The 18736-nt window shown below is 33.2% G+C and overlaps 2 protein-coding genes across 2 annotated transcripts; one reads left to right on the top strand and one right to left on the bottom strand.

The window, feature by feature from the left end:
* The first annotated feature begins 2581 nt into the window (after positions 1 to 2581).
* LOC137721200 (LOB domain-containing protein 15-like) lies at positions 2582 to 4426 on the top strand. The gene is made up of 3 exons (XM_088693721.1): positions 2582 to 3040; positions 3264 to 3516; positions 3836 to 4426. Exons 1-3 carry the CDS (start codon positions 3027 to 3029, stop codon positions 4241 to 4243), a joined length of 675 nt encoding a protein of 224 aa, XP_088549847.1. The 5' UTR covers positions 2582 to 3026; the 3' UTR covers positions 4244 to 4426.
* A 9382-nt stretch (positions 4427 to 13808) lies between these two features.
* Positions 13809 to 15833, bottom strand: LOC137720918 (peroxidase P7). The gene is made up of 4 exons (XM_068460039.2): positions 15562 to 15833; positions 15090 to 15281; positions 14803 to 14968; positions 13809 to 14465 (listed from the first exon to the last, which is right to left on the bottom strand). Exons 1-4 carry the CDS (start codon positions 15769 to 15771, stop codon positions 14074 to 14076), a joined length of 960 nt encoding a protein of 319 aa, XP_068316140.2. The 5' UTR covers positions 15772 to 15833; the 3' UTR covers positions 13809 to 14073.
* Between the last annotated feature and the right edge of the window lie 2903 nt (positions 15834 to 18736).

Below are 18736 nucleotides of genomic sequence, written 5' to 3' on the forward strand. Positions count from 1 at the left end.
TTTCCCTCCCTTTCACCACCCACCTTTGACATAACACTCCTCAAATTCACAATTAAGAATTTGCCCCATCTACTACTGACCAAATATATATTAATAGTATTCCTCCATCCCCTAGTCTCAGTAATTAGGTCATTGGCGACTTGGCTTAAGTATGTGTCTAATCTTATCATTTGTTATTTAATTCAATGATTTTAATTAATTAGATTGCACTACTGCTGTAGTTACATGCAGCTTTCATAGATATAAGAATGAGAGTCAATCGAGAAACTTTTTGAAATTTTTTGCAAGATTTAACAGAGGGAATTTAATGGTCCACTACTAATGGGTCATGTACCGATATTGTTTTCAACTTAACCATATACCAACCCGATTGATGTTAGATTGTATCACAAAGACTTCAATTAATTAGATTTCACTACTGCTGTAGTTACATGCAGCTTTCATAGATATAAGAATGAGAGTCAATTGAGAAACTATTTGAAAATTTTTGCAAGATTTAACAGAGGGAATTTAATGGTCCACTACTAATGGGTCATGCACCGATATTGTTTTCAACTTAACCATATACCAACCCGATTGATTTTAGATTGTATCACAAAGACTTCAATGCAATTTGAAATAATACTGTGCTTGATACGAGTTATATTTTTATTTTGTCAAGTTTCTGATGTGAGATTTTTTTTTCACATTCTTCAACACAATTTTTCTAGTCAAGCATGAGTGTGCCATGTTATAATGGCACACACCTCGAAATTAAGCCATTGGGTTTCTTCGTAAGCTAATTATTAATCAAATGAAAGAAAGAAAGAAAATCTGATGGCCAGCGGCTAGCCAGATGAGTCATTGAACAACGTACACAATCATTGAAGCTGTTGACAGCACTAGTTAAAATATGGACAACGCAGCATTTGGAGAGTTCAAATAGACAACCATGATAGATTAATCACAATGCTTTCCTTGTATGAAAATGTAGGTAAGCTGTCCAGAAAATTAGCACATATAGATCCATTATCCATATATCTGTCGTTATATATAACCTATCTTGAAGGCTGCCTAGTCTTTTTCTGTAAACATCACTGATGTGTTGAGTATGTTTATAGAAGAGTAGTGAATTCCTTGAAGTAGGAGTTTAAGAGATGACTGAAAAGGGGAAGGAAAAAATATTTACAAGCAACTTTCGTGAATTAGTTCTTCGTCCCATCAATCAACCTCATTTGTCCCATTTTCCTTTGCATATGACTTCTAATGTCTATTCTTTTGATTTATCCCAAAATTTATTGTTATGTGTGTGCTTCTTTTGCTTGTAAATATGACTTACTAAATTAGACAAATATATGTATAATTGACTTTAATTAACCTACATGTAGTTGCTCGCTATATCAGAAGGGCAAACAAGGGAGTGTTTGAATTAATTTGCTGATGATCCATACGTATGGCTAGTTTTAAAGAAAGGGACAATCAATTTTTGACAGATTCAAGTTCTGACTAAATCATATGGGTTTATTGGTATTAGCCATCTTCAAGTACAAATTGTGGTTTTCATGCGGTGACCGATATAAAATTTCCTTTTCGGAGCAAGATCCCAGATACAGGCTTTTTCATCAAGGGTAGGTTCTTGATTTTGACAAGGAACTAACATGCCAATTACAACTTAATAAGGAGATATATCTCCTCGGTTATAAAATGTGAAAGAGAAGAAAATGTTTGGTACCGAGCATACTAATCTATAGTTCCAGATCATTAACATTGTTGTTATACATATTTAGAAAATGATGAAATAGACAGGTGAGAGATTATATTTTACTCAAAATTACTCAATTCAGGTGAGATTTTATTACAAAAAACTTTTGATGTAATCTAAATAATACCACTTGATATAAGTTATATTTTATTTTGTCAAGTTTATGATGTGAAAGAGAAAAATATTGGTAATCTGTAGTTTCTGATACATTAACATTGTTGTTATCCATATTGGAAAATAATGAAAAAGAGAAGTGAGAGATCTCTAATTTATTTCTAATAACAGCCTTTAGGAGGAAATTAAGTTTTCTTATCCTTTGTTGAGATTACGAATAGAAAGAAGAGATCTTGTATGTGCTTATAACATCTATTTAATTAGGTTTGCTTGTTCAAGTAGAATTGATTTATTTATTGTTTGAATTAGCTTTGATTCTTATAAATTCTTTGTGGGGAAGAACAACAAATTATGTGAGTGTGTTCAACTATACAATGTACAATATATACCATAGATTCGCATTCAATATCAACAAATAGCAGATGTACTCTCTAATTCTGAGCACTGAGCTACTTTTGCATTTTCATTACTAGTTTGTCTGAGCTTATTAATTAAAAAAACATTTGTATTCTAAGATAATTCGTGTTCAACTTTCAAATAAAAAACAAAGAGAAAAACTAGTTAGGTCTTGCCATTTTTTTTTGGTCAAAATAAGTTAGGTCTTTCTGAGATGAAGAAAGAACCAGATGCAGGCATGAAATCAAATGGTTGATCAAAAAGTCAAAACACATTAAGGAACCACACGTGAGCGAGAGAGAGAGAGAGAGAGAGCGAGCTAGCGGTCACAGAGTTGGCATTTATGCTTCTCTTCCCCCCCCCCCCTCTCTCTCTCTCTCTCTCTCTCTCTCCCTCTCCCTCTCCATTGATGCTTTTGTCTCAGAGACCGAGAGTGCTCTGTTGATTTCTGGAGAACTATAATTTTCAAAATCCTCGTACATCAATCAAAGAAATTTTTACCATCACCAACAAACAAAAGTTTCTTAGCTTTCTGCTTCTCTTATAATTTCAGTCAGTAGTATGTAATCTAACACTCCAACTCCTTTTGTCTCCTAATTTGTTGTATAAACTATATTAACAGTGGACCACTTTTTTTATAGTGTACCTTGCCTTTGAAGTTCACTCATTATTAATTTGTAGCCCCCTATTTTATACTTCCTTCTTTCCTTCTATCCTTTTCTTTCTCCTTTAGCAACTCCACCTCCCTATCCTTACCCTGGGAGAGCATGCCTGGATGTCCAGAGAAAGGTAATAATTAATTTTCATGTAATTGCAACGTTTTCTATATCGGAACTGATTTTCACGCACATTTTTATCCCCTTTTTGTTTCTGACTTCTGAAAAGAAAAGAATTAAAAGAGAACCGAGGAACGGAAATAAATAGGAGTGCTGTGCGGAAATCACCTTCCTATCTATAGTTGTATTATATGTGTCATCACAATTTTGTTTATGCATTTATTTTCTGCTTCTAGGGAGAGATTTGACGAGGTAGGCAAGAAGTTTAAAAGAGAAACTGATGCTTCCCATTATCATATGGGAAGAAGACACATGTTGGGCCCTCCTGGAACCCTAAACACCATCACTCCTTGTGCTGCCTGTAAACTTCTCAGACGAAGGTGTGCACAGGAATGCCCCTTCTCTCCTTACTTCTCTCCCCACGAACCCCAGAAGTTTGCCTCGGTCCATAAGGTCTTTGGTGCCAGCAACGTCTCGAAGATGCTCATGGTAATTAAACTATAAATCCTAATTCTTTGTGTCATCATTATGCATTGATTATGTACATTCAATTTCGGAGAAAGCGTTTGATTCCGGTATCAATCTGCATCTTGTCCATATTTTGTTAACATTTGGTTTTATATAATAAATATTGACCGGTGTTGGTGTTTGGAGGGATGAAGGATAGCCTAATCCTTTCATTACCCTCACTGTAGATTAATTTCTATCCGGTAGCAGCCACTGGGATTTTATTATCTTGATTTTTAATTGCATTAATAATTAGTGATTTATTTTTTCTTGTGTGTGGTGCAATTAAACATTTAATCAGGAGGTGCCGGAGACTCAAAGAGCAGATGCAGCAAATAGTCTTGTTTATGAAGCAAATGTGAGGCTAAGAGATCCGGTGTATGGATGCATGGGTGTAATTTCAGCTGTGCAACAAGAAGTTCAATCTTTACAAGCTGAGCTAAACGCAGTAAGGGGCGAGATACTTAAATACAAATATAGGGAAGCAAATCTCCTTCCTTCTAATTCTCATCATCATATGGCTTTGTTCTCTACTTCCGGGGCTGTTTCCGTTGCTTCCTTGCCGCAGACCCCACAACCACTGCTGCCCCCGTCACCACCACCTCCTTTACCTCCTACTTCTTCCTCTTCTTCTATGTACACTAATCAACAAACCAGTGCCGCGGACTATAGCTCCCTTTCAAGTGAAAATGTTTCCTTCTTTGGTTAAATTTTAATTTTTAGACTGAAATTAAGACATCGATCCCATTTAATTTTCTTATTATGATGATTCTTCAAGTGGAATAAAATGACGATACAGAGAGATGTTTTATAATTGATATACGGTTTCTTGGGAGGTTTTTAGTTTCTTAGGTACTGTCTTAATCCATTTTAGGTCCTTATTTTGTCGCCAGATATTGTTGGTTGTTGTGTTCCTTTCCTCATGCTAAATTTAATTTCCACCACTTGTTCTTCTTCCTAGTTATTCAACGAAACTAAGGCATGTCCAAATTAAAACTCGTGCTCTCGCCACCAAAACCAAACCTGTTAATTTGTTCAATTGTTGCACATTATTCATGATGTTATATGTTGAACATGCAGTATTACCTCTGCCATGTAACATGTTTTTGAATTATTTGATCCTTATATATGTTATTTACAAATTGAGTAATATCAAGATTTTTATGAAACCCTACTATAAGATATGTAGAATATGCTTGATAACATGTTGTATATCTCATTCTGTCTATCTTTATAATCGTATAATTAGTAATAAGCATATACACTGTGGATAGCTACGAATCTCTCCTCTAAATGCACGGAAGCAATGTCAGAAAACCCAACAAAACGAATATACTGGCAATCAAATTAGTAATTGAACCAAGACAAACTTGAGGCTGAAGGTTCTCTGACGTTAGGTTTGGTTGGGATTTGGGTTTAATCATGGTGTTATTTCGCGTGCGGGATCTAGTACATGTCTATGGACTATATAGACACTTGCACATGTTAATCCATGCCAATCAAGGATCCTGAATTATTGTTGATTTGAAGAAATTAATATTGAAGAGGAGGGAGGGCATGGACGGAGCCAATGAAGGCTATCTGGGGGCATATGGCCCTATTCAAGTGATTCGTTTGTTAAGTTGTAGACTACAATTATATAATACACATGCGTTATCTTTGAAGAAAATATATGTATCTAATATCCAACATACTTTCATACTGCATATACTCTATATTAAATATTATATGAGCAAAAATGCTCTTGTTCTGTCATTCAAACTGAAAAACCTCTCCCGCGTAATCATGTATTAAGATTTTTCTTATCACTTTGTTACTTATTACTACTGCACTGAAATTTTAGTAACATTGGAATTGTGATGCATCATCATTTGAAATCATCCCTATTATCATATTAGGTATAAGCCATACTATAATAAGATTTTCTTAGTTGATTTTCGGATTGCCCCCACTAGAAGAAATTTCTAGCTCCGACAATCAAAGGCTTGTGAATTGAGATCCTTAGCATTTTAGGGGTAAATTATAAACTTCTGCGCAACTTAGTATACGTACGTACGTAGTTTCTACCAATATTTGCGTTATTTAATATTTACTGCCCTTATATTGTAATGGGTACTGGAATACTGGAAACAGTAAGCTTCACTGTTCTTCCTTATTGTTGGATAACTTGTGTACTATTCTACTGATCACAAATTTGTTACAACGTAATAGAGTTTGCAGAGCAATTGGGAAGCAGATCATAAATATTTCATCACACAATTCTGGATAAATCATGGCTTCTATTTGCTGAGTAAGATTTTAAGGCTTGTTGAGAGTGAATCCCACGTCGGAAGAATGGTAGAAATGGCAGCATAGCTTGATAGTAAAATAATAGACGGTTCTTATGTTATTAACTTCAACTATGTATATATTTTTTATTATAAAAAACTTAATAATGATTTCTTGAAGTGATGAATTGTCTTGATTAGGGCTAAATTTTTTAACTTATTGCACCTGCGTTCAAACCACCAATCCTTTGTAGGATAGATTGATATATATATATATATATATATATATATATATATATATCTTATAACAATAAAATTATGATTTCTCTTTATCCGGTGGTTCTTAATTAGTGAGGTCAAGAAATAATAGGATATCCTGCTCAAGAACTAAGGATTGTTTTATTGCATGATGATAGAATTGAAGGTTATATTTGAAATCTCATTGCTCCATCAAATGATAATTAAAATTGATTTTTGAAATCCCATATGACGGTAATTTTTTTTTTTTTTTTTTGTCAAACCATATGACGCTACTTCAAACCCTCAAGATTATTTTGAATCTTTATCAAAATTAAAAGAATTGAAAATGTGTCATGAACTTTTCCGTTAGATTAATTAGTTCATGCAGTTTTATTGGTGTTAGAACATTTCTAATTAATTAGCGAAATTTCATAGATTTCTACATTCTAAAAATTCATATTACAGTATCTGGAATAATATCTGAAATAATTTGAGGAATAGATGAGGATTTCTACATTCTAAAAATTCATATTACATTATATACTTTTCTGCAACAATGCTAAATTAATGCATCAAGCTTGAACACAAGGTGGTCTTTATTATTGTTTGGGTGATGGTGGTGGTGGTTTATATTTGGATCTGTTGTTTGGTGCTAGGTGAAAGGCCAGTTTAGTAAACTTAAATTATCAGTATAATTAGATAATGCATACATATACATTGCTATTTAGTGAAGTTACAGCATTTTGTGAAGTAGATGTATGTATTTGCAATTGTTGGATGGTCAATGGTCTTGCCAGCTATATTAGTTTCTCAAAGCAGTTTTGTTTCCTTGGCGTGTGGGATTTCAACCCAAGTGGGAAGTAGGCAAAGAGGAACCTGATGAATCACACAAGCAAGATAACCAAATGGAGAAAATTAAGTGACAAAATTTTCTAATTAATCAACACACACACACACACACACACACGTACGTACGTATACTGAATTTGGCCTCCCTCGATCAAGATTCTAGAAACAATTAGATGTGATGGAATTTGGTCTTATGTCATGGTTGCTTACAATAGTGGCACCTTCTTTTGTTTTCGTACAACTCCCTTTGATTCTCTCTATTGAAAATTGTTGAAAAAAAACTGTCATATCCTCTTCCGTTTTTCCCAAAAGATCATCTATGCCCTACTTTACGGTGCAACTGTACACTACTACAAAAAAACACTTTGCGCGACCAAATAAGATTTGTTGCACAAAGTAAGATTTCGTCGTGCAAAGCTCGTGAAGATAGGGTTTGCATGACGAAATATTTCTTCGTCGCGCAAAGTTTTTAATATTTGGTAGTGCAAGATTCTGCGTGACAAAAGTTTTTTGTTTTTATTTTTTATTTAATTAAATTGACTTTTTGTTTTATTATTTCTATTATTTAATTTAATTATAGTAATTGTTTGCGCGACGAAATATTTGCTAGCACAAATTTTTTTTGAATTTTTACTTTTTTAATTTAATTTAATTGTATGGCTTTATTTTTTTAATTACTTAAATTTAAATTGACATATTCAAAATAAAATTACATTGAAAAATAGTGATCAAATTATCCATAATATACATTTTATTTTAAAATATACATATAAATTAACAAATTACAATAATAAAATCCTAATAAAAGTCTATTGTGGTGGTGGGGGATATGGTCCGATAGCGTCATAATCCTCTAGTCCTCAACTTTTACCGTCAAAGTCCCAACGATTTCCTACAAAAATAACAAAAAAAAGGTCAAATAACCAAAAAAAAAAACATAAAATAATACCAAAAAATGGGCATAACCTCCCCTAAAATTGGCATACCCCAAACTCCACCCCTCACCCTATACCCGACCCCAAACCCCACCCAAACCCAAAATTAACTCCAAAAACACATATTAATGAAAAATAAATTAAAATTTAGAGAGAAAATACCTTTTGGAAAGATTAAGAGTGAATGAGAGATAGGGAGAGAGGAGTAAGAGACAGATAGGGAGAGAGGAGCGAGTGTCAGAAGAGATAGTGAGAGAGTGAGAAAGATAGGAGAGATTGAGTGTGAAAGAGGGGGTTGGATTTGGGGAGAGGGAAAGATAGGAGAGGTAAGAGAACTAGAGAGATACATTGAGAAAATTGTGGAGTTATTTTAGTTTTAAAAACTGTATCACTTTGCGCGATGAAGGATATGATTTTGTGCGACGAAAGATTGGTCGAGCAAAGTCTTAAAAAAATTCCCGCGCCCCATATTTGGTGCCCACCCAAATTTTTAGGGTTTTGTGCGACGAAACATAGGTCGTGCAAAGTTTTGCATGACGAAAGATTGGCCGCTCAAAGTTTTAAACATTAAATTTTCCACATATCATTTTCGGCACCCGCCCAAATTTAACGATTTTGAACGATGAAATATTGGTTCATTGCAAAATTTATTTAATAAATTTTATTAGACAATTTAAAAAAAAAAAATAGGATTTATGCGATGAAATATTAGTATTCGTTGTGCAAAGTTTTTAAAAATAATAAAAAATAAAATAAATAGGATCTAGATGACGAAATGTTGATTTGTCGTGCAAAGAAAATAATAAAAAATAATAAAAAATAATACAGGTTAACAATATAAAATATAAAATAAAATAAAAATTAAATAAATATGGTGTAGGCGACGAAATATTAATATTCGTCGCGCAAAGTTTGAAAAAAAAAAAAAAACTATGAAATTAATTTATTTTACAATTTAAAATATAAACTTAAATATAAAAGAAAATAAATCGGGTTTAGGCGACGAAATATTTGGATTTTGTCGTGCAAAGTTTAAATTTTTTTTTTTTAAATTTTTTAATTTTTTTAAACATATTGTGCGACAAAGTCTAAAATTTCGTCTTTCGTCGCACAAGGGGTTTTTTTTACTAGTGGTAAGAATCTTTAAAAATAACAAAGAAAATGATGTTTGACCGATTTCAATAGTAAGCTTTTTCTATTTTGCAAAAACAATATGTTTGATTACAATAGAACCTAAGTCCAATAATGAGTGTTTTTTCTATGAGAGTAGTGACCACTATTTGTATAGACAAGCAATCCATATGACTCTTCTATTAGAATTCACATAGAACACAAAAATAGTCTCCTTATCAAATTACAAGTGGTAGAAACCAATTTACATACTAAATCCAATTCCATGTAAATTAGGACAAAGCAATCCTATTTTCATAAGACTTTTATGTACCAATTTGAATTAATTGGCTATCACAATAATCTTTTGCTTATATTCTTACATTCCCTCACTTGAGTATGAACCATGTTTCCAGCACAACTTTCAAATTATAACAGAAGTCATCACCAAGTCTTTTCATCAAAAGAGTTTATCATCACAAATAATCTGCCAATGCATTTTAAAGTATAGAACCAAAGAACCAGGGCTGAAAACATAATGCAGAACAGATTCTAAGATTACTGATATCTAATTTGCATAATCAACATTTTAATCAAACTGACAAAGCAAATTCAAAATAATTTGCCACTTATCAAGCCAAACTTAACAACAATAATTTTAAGCTTCATTTTAACAACAAACTTGGTTAACCTTCAAATTACATCAACATAATGAGTAATAAAGTAGTAATTCAACCAATTGGTTAACCTTCAAGTTATATCAACATAATGAGTAATAAAGTAGTAATTCAACCAATTGCTTGATCAAACCACAACTTGATTCATAAGCATCAAGATGAATTATAACTTCACAATATTAAGTCTCAGTTAATAACAATTCTATTAACCAATAGTTATTCCAACACTATGAACAACTTATCAATAATTCAACCAATTACTTGAATAAAACTAAAAATTGTGGCTCCAAACATTCAAATGAATGAATTATCATATCAAAATTAATAGCCAGCCTAAAAACTCCTAGACTTATGGGTTTGAGGCTTCAAGTTGGTGAGTTTGCTTGAATGTGGTGAGCGGGAGGCTGAAATGTCTTTGTGACTCTTCCCGACCCTCGAAAGGGGTGGACAACCATGTCTTGTCATCTGTTGTCGTCCTTTAAAAAAAAAAAAAAAAGATAAAAAAACTCTTAGACTTATGCTACAATATTCGAATAATAATCTATTTTTGAAACCAAGGGGCGTTATCAATTATTTTATATATTGTTTAGAAGTTCACATTCACTAAAGGTTTAATAGGGTCTGTTTGTATCCCTTATATATGAGAGGCTTCTGATAATTTGTTTTGATCAGTCTCGAATCTATCAATATGCATGTGAATAGAGGATTCCCAAGGCCTAGTATCTATTTAGTGATGAATATATGCATGTATGCATGCATGCCTGCTTAATACTCACTTAATTAACACCTTGCAAATATTTTGAAGCATCATTAACTAATAATTGATCAATATATTTAATTTTCCGTATGCTGTAGGATAAATCCGACGACTCCATCCTACCATTTGGTTTAAACAAAGTATTTCAAACTTTTCACATAATATGATCACACATTTTATATTAAAAATTCAAAGGGGTAAAAAAAAAATTAAAGTCTTATTTCATAAACACATAATTAAGAAACAAGAACACTACAAAGTTGCCAATGTAACAAAAAAAAAAAAACTTCTTGGGAAGACTTGATTCAATTGAGTTCCTAGAGATGTATTTATAATACCTAATCCTAAAACAAACAGGAAAGCAATGTTAAACCCTAATAAAAAAGGAAATAAACCTCAAATATCCTTACCATAGCCTAAAATACCAAATTGCTAGCTACTCCCATCTTACCATTTGGTTATATAATTTGCTAAACAAAGTTTTTCAAAATTTTCACCTAATCTCACACATTTCATTTTTCTTTATAAGAAAGTTTTATAAGAAAATAAGATTGAAGGCTAATACAAAACAAGAAGGACATTAATTCTAATTGAACAACGAAATCAATTAACCTAAATCTAGAAAGATGAGGAAACTTAGACCCGATTTCTTCCTGAATCTTAATTCAAGAGATTTTTTTAAGTACATCGATATTTTTACACTAGGGGAAGGGGAAGTTCGGCCAAGCCATATAATGGACAACCTAATTTGGTATCGAATTCGTCATCCACAAGATTCGAACCCAAAACCTCTCACTTCCAAGTGAACATAAATACCACCAGACCGTAGTATTGAGTGGCAATATTCAAGAGATACTTAGAAAATAAAATATATCTCATAATTTACTAAGTCTAGAAAATAAAATATATCTCATAATTTAGTAAATCTAGTAATACTTGTTTTTTTATCTTCAGCTAGAGAAACTACTATGAGCCAGTTGAATGACATTTTGCGTGCTGATTTCTTTTCTCCTTGAAGGAAACAGACAAATGAGGAAAATAATATTAGTGTTAAGGGTCGGTATAATTTTATTATCCATGCAGTGCATATCACTGGACCAGATAATAATCCTGAATTTTCCTACTTAATTTGAAACTGTTGGACTCTGCAAACTTGTTTTTTCCATAGGAGATTTAGTAGTATCGACCGCCATCTCAGTATATTTATATTTGCTTCATAATCTATACCTAATATGTTTCTGATCCTTGTAAACAAGTTTCTGATCAAAATATAAGTTCAGAAATCAAATACTTGACCGATGTTTCCATCTCTCTCACAGTAGCACATGTTTGCTCTCAAATCTCGAGGGTGAAACTAAAGCAAATACGAGCTAGCTGTAGCCATGCATTGAGGAATTATCCGAACAAATGTTTAATTATAGTGATAGAACAAAGTAATATAACAAATTAAGCAACCCCACTTGTACAAATGGAAAATTAATTAGACTATACAGTTAACGTACAGCTTGTATTTTATTTTTTAACATGTTGGAGCACCTCCGACGCTGAGTTGTAAACAAAAGTGCACACAAGACTTTGGGAAGTTGAAGAATATTTGCATATCATTATATCTTTTTTAGATTCCCATGGCATTTATGTGGGTTGACAATGGGATTAAATTAAGCAAAATTGTTTAATGTGATGCGACACTAAATTCTTAAAACAATTCAAGAGGTAACACATGTCATAACATCACAACTCCACACAATTACAAACTTATTCTTCAGCCTCTAAGCCTTTAAGGACTGTTACTAGTTGTCTTAAACCCAAAACCCTAGTCACGATGACTAAACCTTGCAAGTCGAAGGACTAAAGGCACCATGAGATAAAAAATCGTACCACCCCGTGATGAACTTGTAATTGTCGACAAAGAAACTCTGCTATGAGTCACCTTCAACAAACGTTGAGCATCCTCCTCATAGTCCTTTGCTAAGCGCACAAACCACAAAAATCATCACCTCATATCATGACCACGATTACAAGTTACAACTATGAAAGGTCTTATCAACAAATCGAGGCCATAACCACAAAGACTCTCATCGACAAAGTGAGGACCACAACTCGAAACAAAGAGAGAAAGAGAGAGAAGAGATCAAGAAGGATTCCTAGAGCAAAGGCAAGACGTTGGTGGCTATAGTTTATCTTTGTGAATCGATATATTTTTTTAATTGTTTAACCAAAGTTGAAACATAGCCCTAAACCCTGCAAAAATAAAAATAAAAATTTGCACATCAATGTTTATAAAATGAACGTGATGGCGCATACAAACCTTTCATTTGGACAATTGCAAAATGTTGTTAATGACAATTTTTTTCCAGATGACATAAGATCATTTAGTTAAAATCATATGCATGTTTGCGCAATTTTAGCAGACCCGTATGTGTAAAGTCAACTAAACAAGAATGTCAATCTCTGAAACCCTTAATTAATTAGGATGATTATAAGTTATAAACAAACTAATGATTGATGGACAACAGTGTTAATATAAAACCTATTCTAGTGGGATGGATGGGTAGTATAATTAGAAATTAAATTGCTTGTGAATTGAATAAACATGCGTAGCTACTAGTATTCCAATACGAGAAAAGGGCAAAAAAGAAAAACCCAACCCATTTGTGGATCCAACCAGATGGCCTAGCCCTAACATTAAAGCACACAAGTGGAGAGCCCATTTCGTTTGACTCTTTTTTTCTATATTTTTCGGAGAAGAAAGACACCTATTCGGGGCTCTTTTTGGATTGCGTATCTGACGGTGGAGAATAGCCTTGGAGCCTTGGACAGGAGCTGGAGTAAAAATTGGTTGAAAGGTGACCAGTAGCACTAGTGGTTCCCATGGTCACAAGGATCAGAGGCAAGGTCAAAATGGTCATGAACAAAGGGGAAGCCATTGATGCTCAATATATTGTTGAAAACGATGGACAAATATGTTGGGATTTATACACACACAGGTCCTCTCCAGCCTCCAGGTGACTTGGGTCTGCAGCTTACCTAACACGTAGAAATCTTTGTTCATGGGTTTGATTATTCTGAGTTTAGTGAAAATAACATTACGGAAAGAAAGATTACAAAACGGGATTTTCTTTGTCAAAAACAGGATTTTAATTGTTACATATTTGATAAAGAAAATCCAAGGCACATAACAAATTTAGAAAATATGGATAAAAAAGTTGGCGGATCTTGTGACGAAATAGTATTAATTTATTGTAAATAATAATATTATAAGAGCGTGATTGTGTGAACTTAAAAGCAGTATCCAATAAGATTTTGGAGATCTTATCCTATGATGATGTACTACTTGGAAGGAAAGCAAAACCTTATCTATGATTATCAATAGAGTGTATATATAACTATTTAGGGAATTTGGTAGATCTTAACAAAGATGAAAATGACACATTCCAAATTTCAAACGAAATTCTTAAATTCTTCCAGAGTAATGCTTCACTTAACACATTTTTCATACTATATTTATACCGCCTCTCTGATAGAGGTAGAATCCACCAACACATGTGAATCCCATCTTTATTAGAGAGATTGTAATGTGGTAAGAGTAGGCCATTAATTGCACCTTCCACACAAAAACCAAATACATACTAACAACAAAATCTCCCCAAAACAATTTTATTCTAAAGCCATAAATGCTATAGTCAAACATAGGGGCTGCTAGCTTAGTTTGTCTTCCTACAATTCTTCCTAATCTCCCCACTGGATCCAGTGAGAGGTTTGATGTCTCCCATCTTGATCATGGCACTCGCAAAGTCAGAACTGAAGGTGTTGTAGCTGTTGCTGTAGGTTCTCACTATCGAATCGGTGGAACCACCATTGAAGAGCTGCTGGTCAGAGTGGAGGAGACCTTTGTTCTGGATTAGGTTTTTGAAGTAGTTGTTGTCGACAGAAGTAGGGGTTTGAAGATCAAGTGGAGCCAAATTGTTATCTCCTGAGCCAGAGGTTCTTGGACAGTTAGATCGCCTTGTTTGGGCGAAGGAACTGTCCAGATTGGTCTCGTTGTATATGCGAGGTCTGAATGATGTGCACCTTGCTTGCCCAATTGTATGGGATCCTGCTCAATTTTACAAACACCAAATTAGTTGAGAAATGAATATATACTTGACGACTAGTGATAGTGATTTTCACACGTGTTTTTAACTTTTTAGATTCTTCCTATAAGTGCATAAAGAATTACAAAATACTCAGTTTTGAGAGCATACGGCTAAAATAGGAGTGTCAAAGTTGTTACCATACTTGATTATCGAGTGATTGTTGTGGACACCAAAATAGTTATATCAAGACATTAACTCTAGTGACAATTTTTTGGTGTCCAGAAAAACAAAAGTTATGTATGTCTACATGCAGAAATTAGAATCACCGGAGAGAATGTTCATCGGAAAGTAGTATACCGGATAAAGCAACCAAGTCTCTGGTGGAAAGACCAACAGCACTGAATGTAGAGATGAGCTGGTTTAGGTTTCGGGTTGGAGGGGGGATGCTGTTGTTAGCAGCGGCTTGGCTTGCAGTCCTAGCGTCTCTTCTTCCCAACTTAACGTTCCAACTTGGCCCTCCAAGCTGCATTATTCGTTTGTGTCAAATAAGAACGTAGTTAGTTAAATTGGTTAACTTGCAGAAACATGAAATTTAAGATTGATTGAATGTAATAAGTAGGTAATTATAATAAAGACTGACTTACAGTGACAACTGAGTCTCTGGCAGCAATGGCTAATATATCAGCACATGACACCACGCCGGGGCACACGTTTTCCACTGCGGACTTTATGTTGTCAACCACGTCAAATCCCCGTGCAGAATTCCGATTAGGAGCTGCATTTTTCTCTCCTGTAAAGCTCGACGTGTCGTCAAGGAGCAGCGACCCGTCACATCCCTGCAGTTAATTGGCATATCGATGAAAAAACTAGCTAGTTAGGGAAGGTCATTTTACAGTACACATTTAATAACCAATGAATCTGAATATTGTACGTTCAAAAGCATGATATATAATGCTTGTACCTTAAACCTAGACAATTTTGTTGACCTTTTGGCTCATGAGTCACGTTTAAAAAAAATAAATATATATATATATATATATATATATGTATAACTATCACTTTGAAAGCTACTACGTAACTATTTTTATAAAATAAACATTATTTGAATATACATACATTAACAAAACAGTCGTGGAAGTGGAGCCGAAGAAGAGAGGCACCCATTCGGGCCTCTTTTTGTATAGCGGATTGCACGGTGGATTTCACGGTTGAGAAGAGCCTGGGGCAAGAACTAGAGTAGAAATTTGTTGAAAGTTGAGCACTGGTGGTGCTCATGAGCACAAGGAAAACCAAGGTAAAAGTGGCCATGAAAGAAGAGGAAGCCATTGACGCTCAATGCAGTGTATTTTAAGTGAAGTGGAGAATGTAAAGCTAGCTTGTGTTGAAAACAAGGACACTATTGTGGTATTTATATAGGCATTCTCAAGGTGACTTGGGTCGGCAGGTTACCTAACACGTAGAAATTTTTGTGCATGGCTTTTGATTATTCGAAGCTGAAAAAGTAGTAAACAGAACTTTAAAAGCACCGTCATAGGAAAGTGATTTTGACAAAGTAAAGCCCATTAGCAAGAAATGCGGTTTTTCTTTTTGGGGCGGCAGCGATCTGCGAATCAGTAAGTTTAGACACTTCAACTTAGATTAATGCGAGTTGTATGATTATTGATTACCTATATGCATGCCTCTAAAGTTAAGGATGTGTTTGGTAATAATTTCAGCTTTTAATTTTAATTTTCATCTTTCGTAATATAAAAATTGAAAACCAAAATGGGTTGTCAAATAACTTTTTACCAAATATAATATCCCCAATTCACTTGTAGATTTGAGTTTAAGCAAGATGGCTAGAAGTTAGAGCAGTGTGTTTTATCTTTTGTGTTTGAGTTTAAATATTTTCTCTGTATATTAGATAAATCTTAGTGTAATTATTTTATTATTTATAGAAAAAAATATTTATTTTTAGAGGTAACTAGAGCAATAGTCTTCGAACTTCAGCTCAATTGGAACTTTGATTCCTAAACTAAAAATAAGTGAATATTGGTCCCTAAACTTTTTATAATGTGGAGTAATGGTTAGTTTAACTAACTCCGTTAGAACTTCTATTCAAAATAAAGGGTTTAAAGGGACAAAAATGGATTAAGTTCTAACGAAGTTAGTCAAAAGACCATTGCTCCATAATATTATAACAAGTTCATGAACTAATACTCATATATTTTTAGCTTAAGGACCAAAGCTCCAATTGAACCAAAATTCAGAGATCATTGCTTCAAATTTTGTTTTATTTTTTTTTATTTTAATGTTTTGCAATCAAATAAACTATTCGATATTTTCCTACAGGAGATGCATGCTGCTTCATTTTCATTTTTGAAGGAAGATTCCGGATTATCTTTTGCTCTATGCATGGCTGGCTAGACAGAAGCCTTACTTCTATTGGTGTCGAAGCGCATGCACTGATTTGTCAACTTCCCTTTCATTTCGTTTTTAATCTCTCTTCCAGTAACTCATCATAATCGTACTGGTCAAAAGTGTATGGCTAGACTACTTTTGTCTAGAATTTTTTTGATTGACTTCAACGTCTCGCTTCCAAACAGAGTCAAAATTTTATAAATATATGGACCCCAAAACATCTTTTGGCAGGTAAGCTACTACTGAAAATTTGAGCATGAATTGATCCTTTTCATTCGATCTTTTCCGTGTGTTTATACTTTGTACGCGACAGAAACGTATCTTTTTACTTCCCTTTTGTACAAATGGTACTATATTTCTACTTTAGGTTAATTAATTAAGATTGTAGTAAAATAAATCAGAACTTAGATATATAAAGAAGAGGACATATGTTCTACACACACACACATACACACATATATAGATATTTGATTAGTCATTGCTATCATAGAATGAACTAATTTTACTAATTTGACTACTAATTGCACATATTGCACCATTGTCATTCGTAAAATTGAGTACTCAACCGTGTAATAATGTTCGAGCGAATCGGAATTTGAATAAATGACATTGACAATTATTTGGTGAACAAAACTTGATGAATAAAATTTGGTGTGTGTAGGCAGCATTACTCTTTTTTTTTTTTTTTTTTTTTATATATATTTTATTTTATTTTATTTTATAAATTATTGGTATGTCTAGTATACTTCACTTCCATCAATCTACAATCTACAATCTGATATCTAAATCTAATTAGTCAATCATTAGTGTTTAATATGTGCCTCTTTCTTAATATATATACTGCTACCTATGCATACTGCCATACAAACTACGTTGTCAAGCTGGACTATGTTAATTAGTGTCCACATTGAAATATGTTTTACTTTAATTAATGTCGATTATAGATAATTTAATAATGAAAAGTTAACTTATCAATCTAGAACCCATGACATGTGCCACGAACCATGGATTGCAAAAGTTTGAAATTGAACACATGGCATCTTGGATAAATACGTACTCAAAGGATTCTAACTCTACGCGGAGGAATTGGTCTTGGTGGCTTTCAGTAGTGGTTGCTAACTACTACTCTATGTACACCGACGATATGTGAATCGGACTTTTGATGCAAGAATAAACGATTTTTCTTTCTTGATCACACACACTAATCTAATCGCGCTTCATCAAGGTCATAACTTAATTAGTTAATTACTCTTATGATCCTTGACTTTTCTGCATTGTACTTTCTGGTCGTAGAAATTAGCTAGTACTGCAATCATATTAATTTGATTGGAGAGTCGTAGTAGTTTAAGTAATTTTTTGAAGTGATATTTGTTCTTTATGTTACCACAGAGATCACTGAATCTTACTTCTATCAAGGCTCGGGGAATTATTTACCAAACGAAAGAGAGTTGTTTGTCCACTAGCTTATTGTAATTTGACAAAAGTATGTTCATATTATTTCATAATTTTTATAAGTATTATGATTATATAACATTTCAAAATTATTATAAGAGTCAACATATTCACATGCCTCATTTTTATAGAGAAAAACAAACATTTTGTAATTCGAGGAGAATAATAACATTACATGACTATGTTAAAAGTACACTAAAAAAGCTGTTCTATTAGGAAAAAAAAACAAAGCAATTTTTTAACAATTTTATAAAAACAAATTCAAGTGTTATAATTTGAGGAGATCAATAACATTATGTGATTGTGTTTATAGTACCGTAAATGATAACATTGTGTACTAATTTCAATCTAAAGAGATTGTCGTGTTTTGATTCCTCTTCTAGCTAAAGTGAAAAAGAAAAAGGGCCAGGACATCTAATAGAGTTGTGATATAACTGGA

The sequence above is a fragment of the Pyrus communis genome, chromosome 1 (genome assembly GCF_041283825.1).
Source record: "Pyrus communis isolate YQ-2024b chromosome 1, ASM4128382v1, whole genome shotgun sequence".
In the NCBI taxonomy this organism is placed as follows: domain Eukaryota; kingdom Viridiplantae; phylum Streptophyta; class Magnoliopsida; order Rosales; family Rosaceae; genus Pyrus; species Pyrus communis.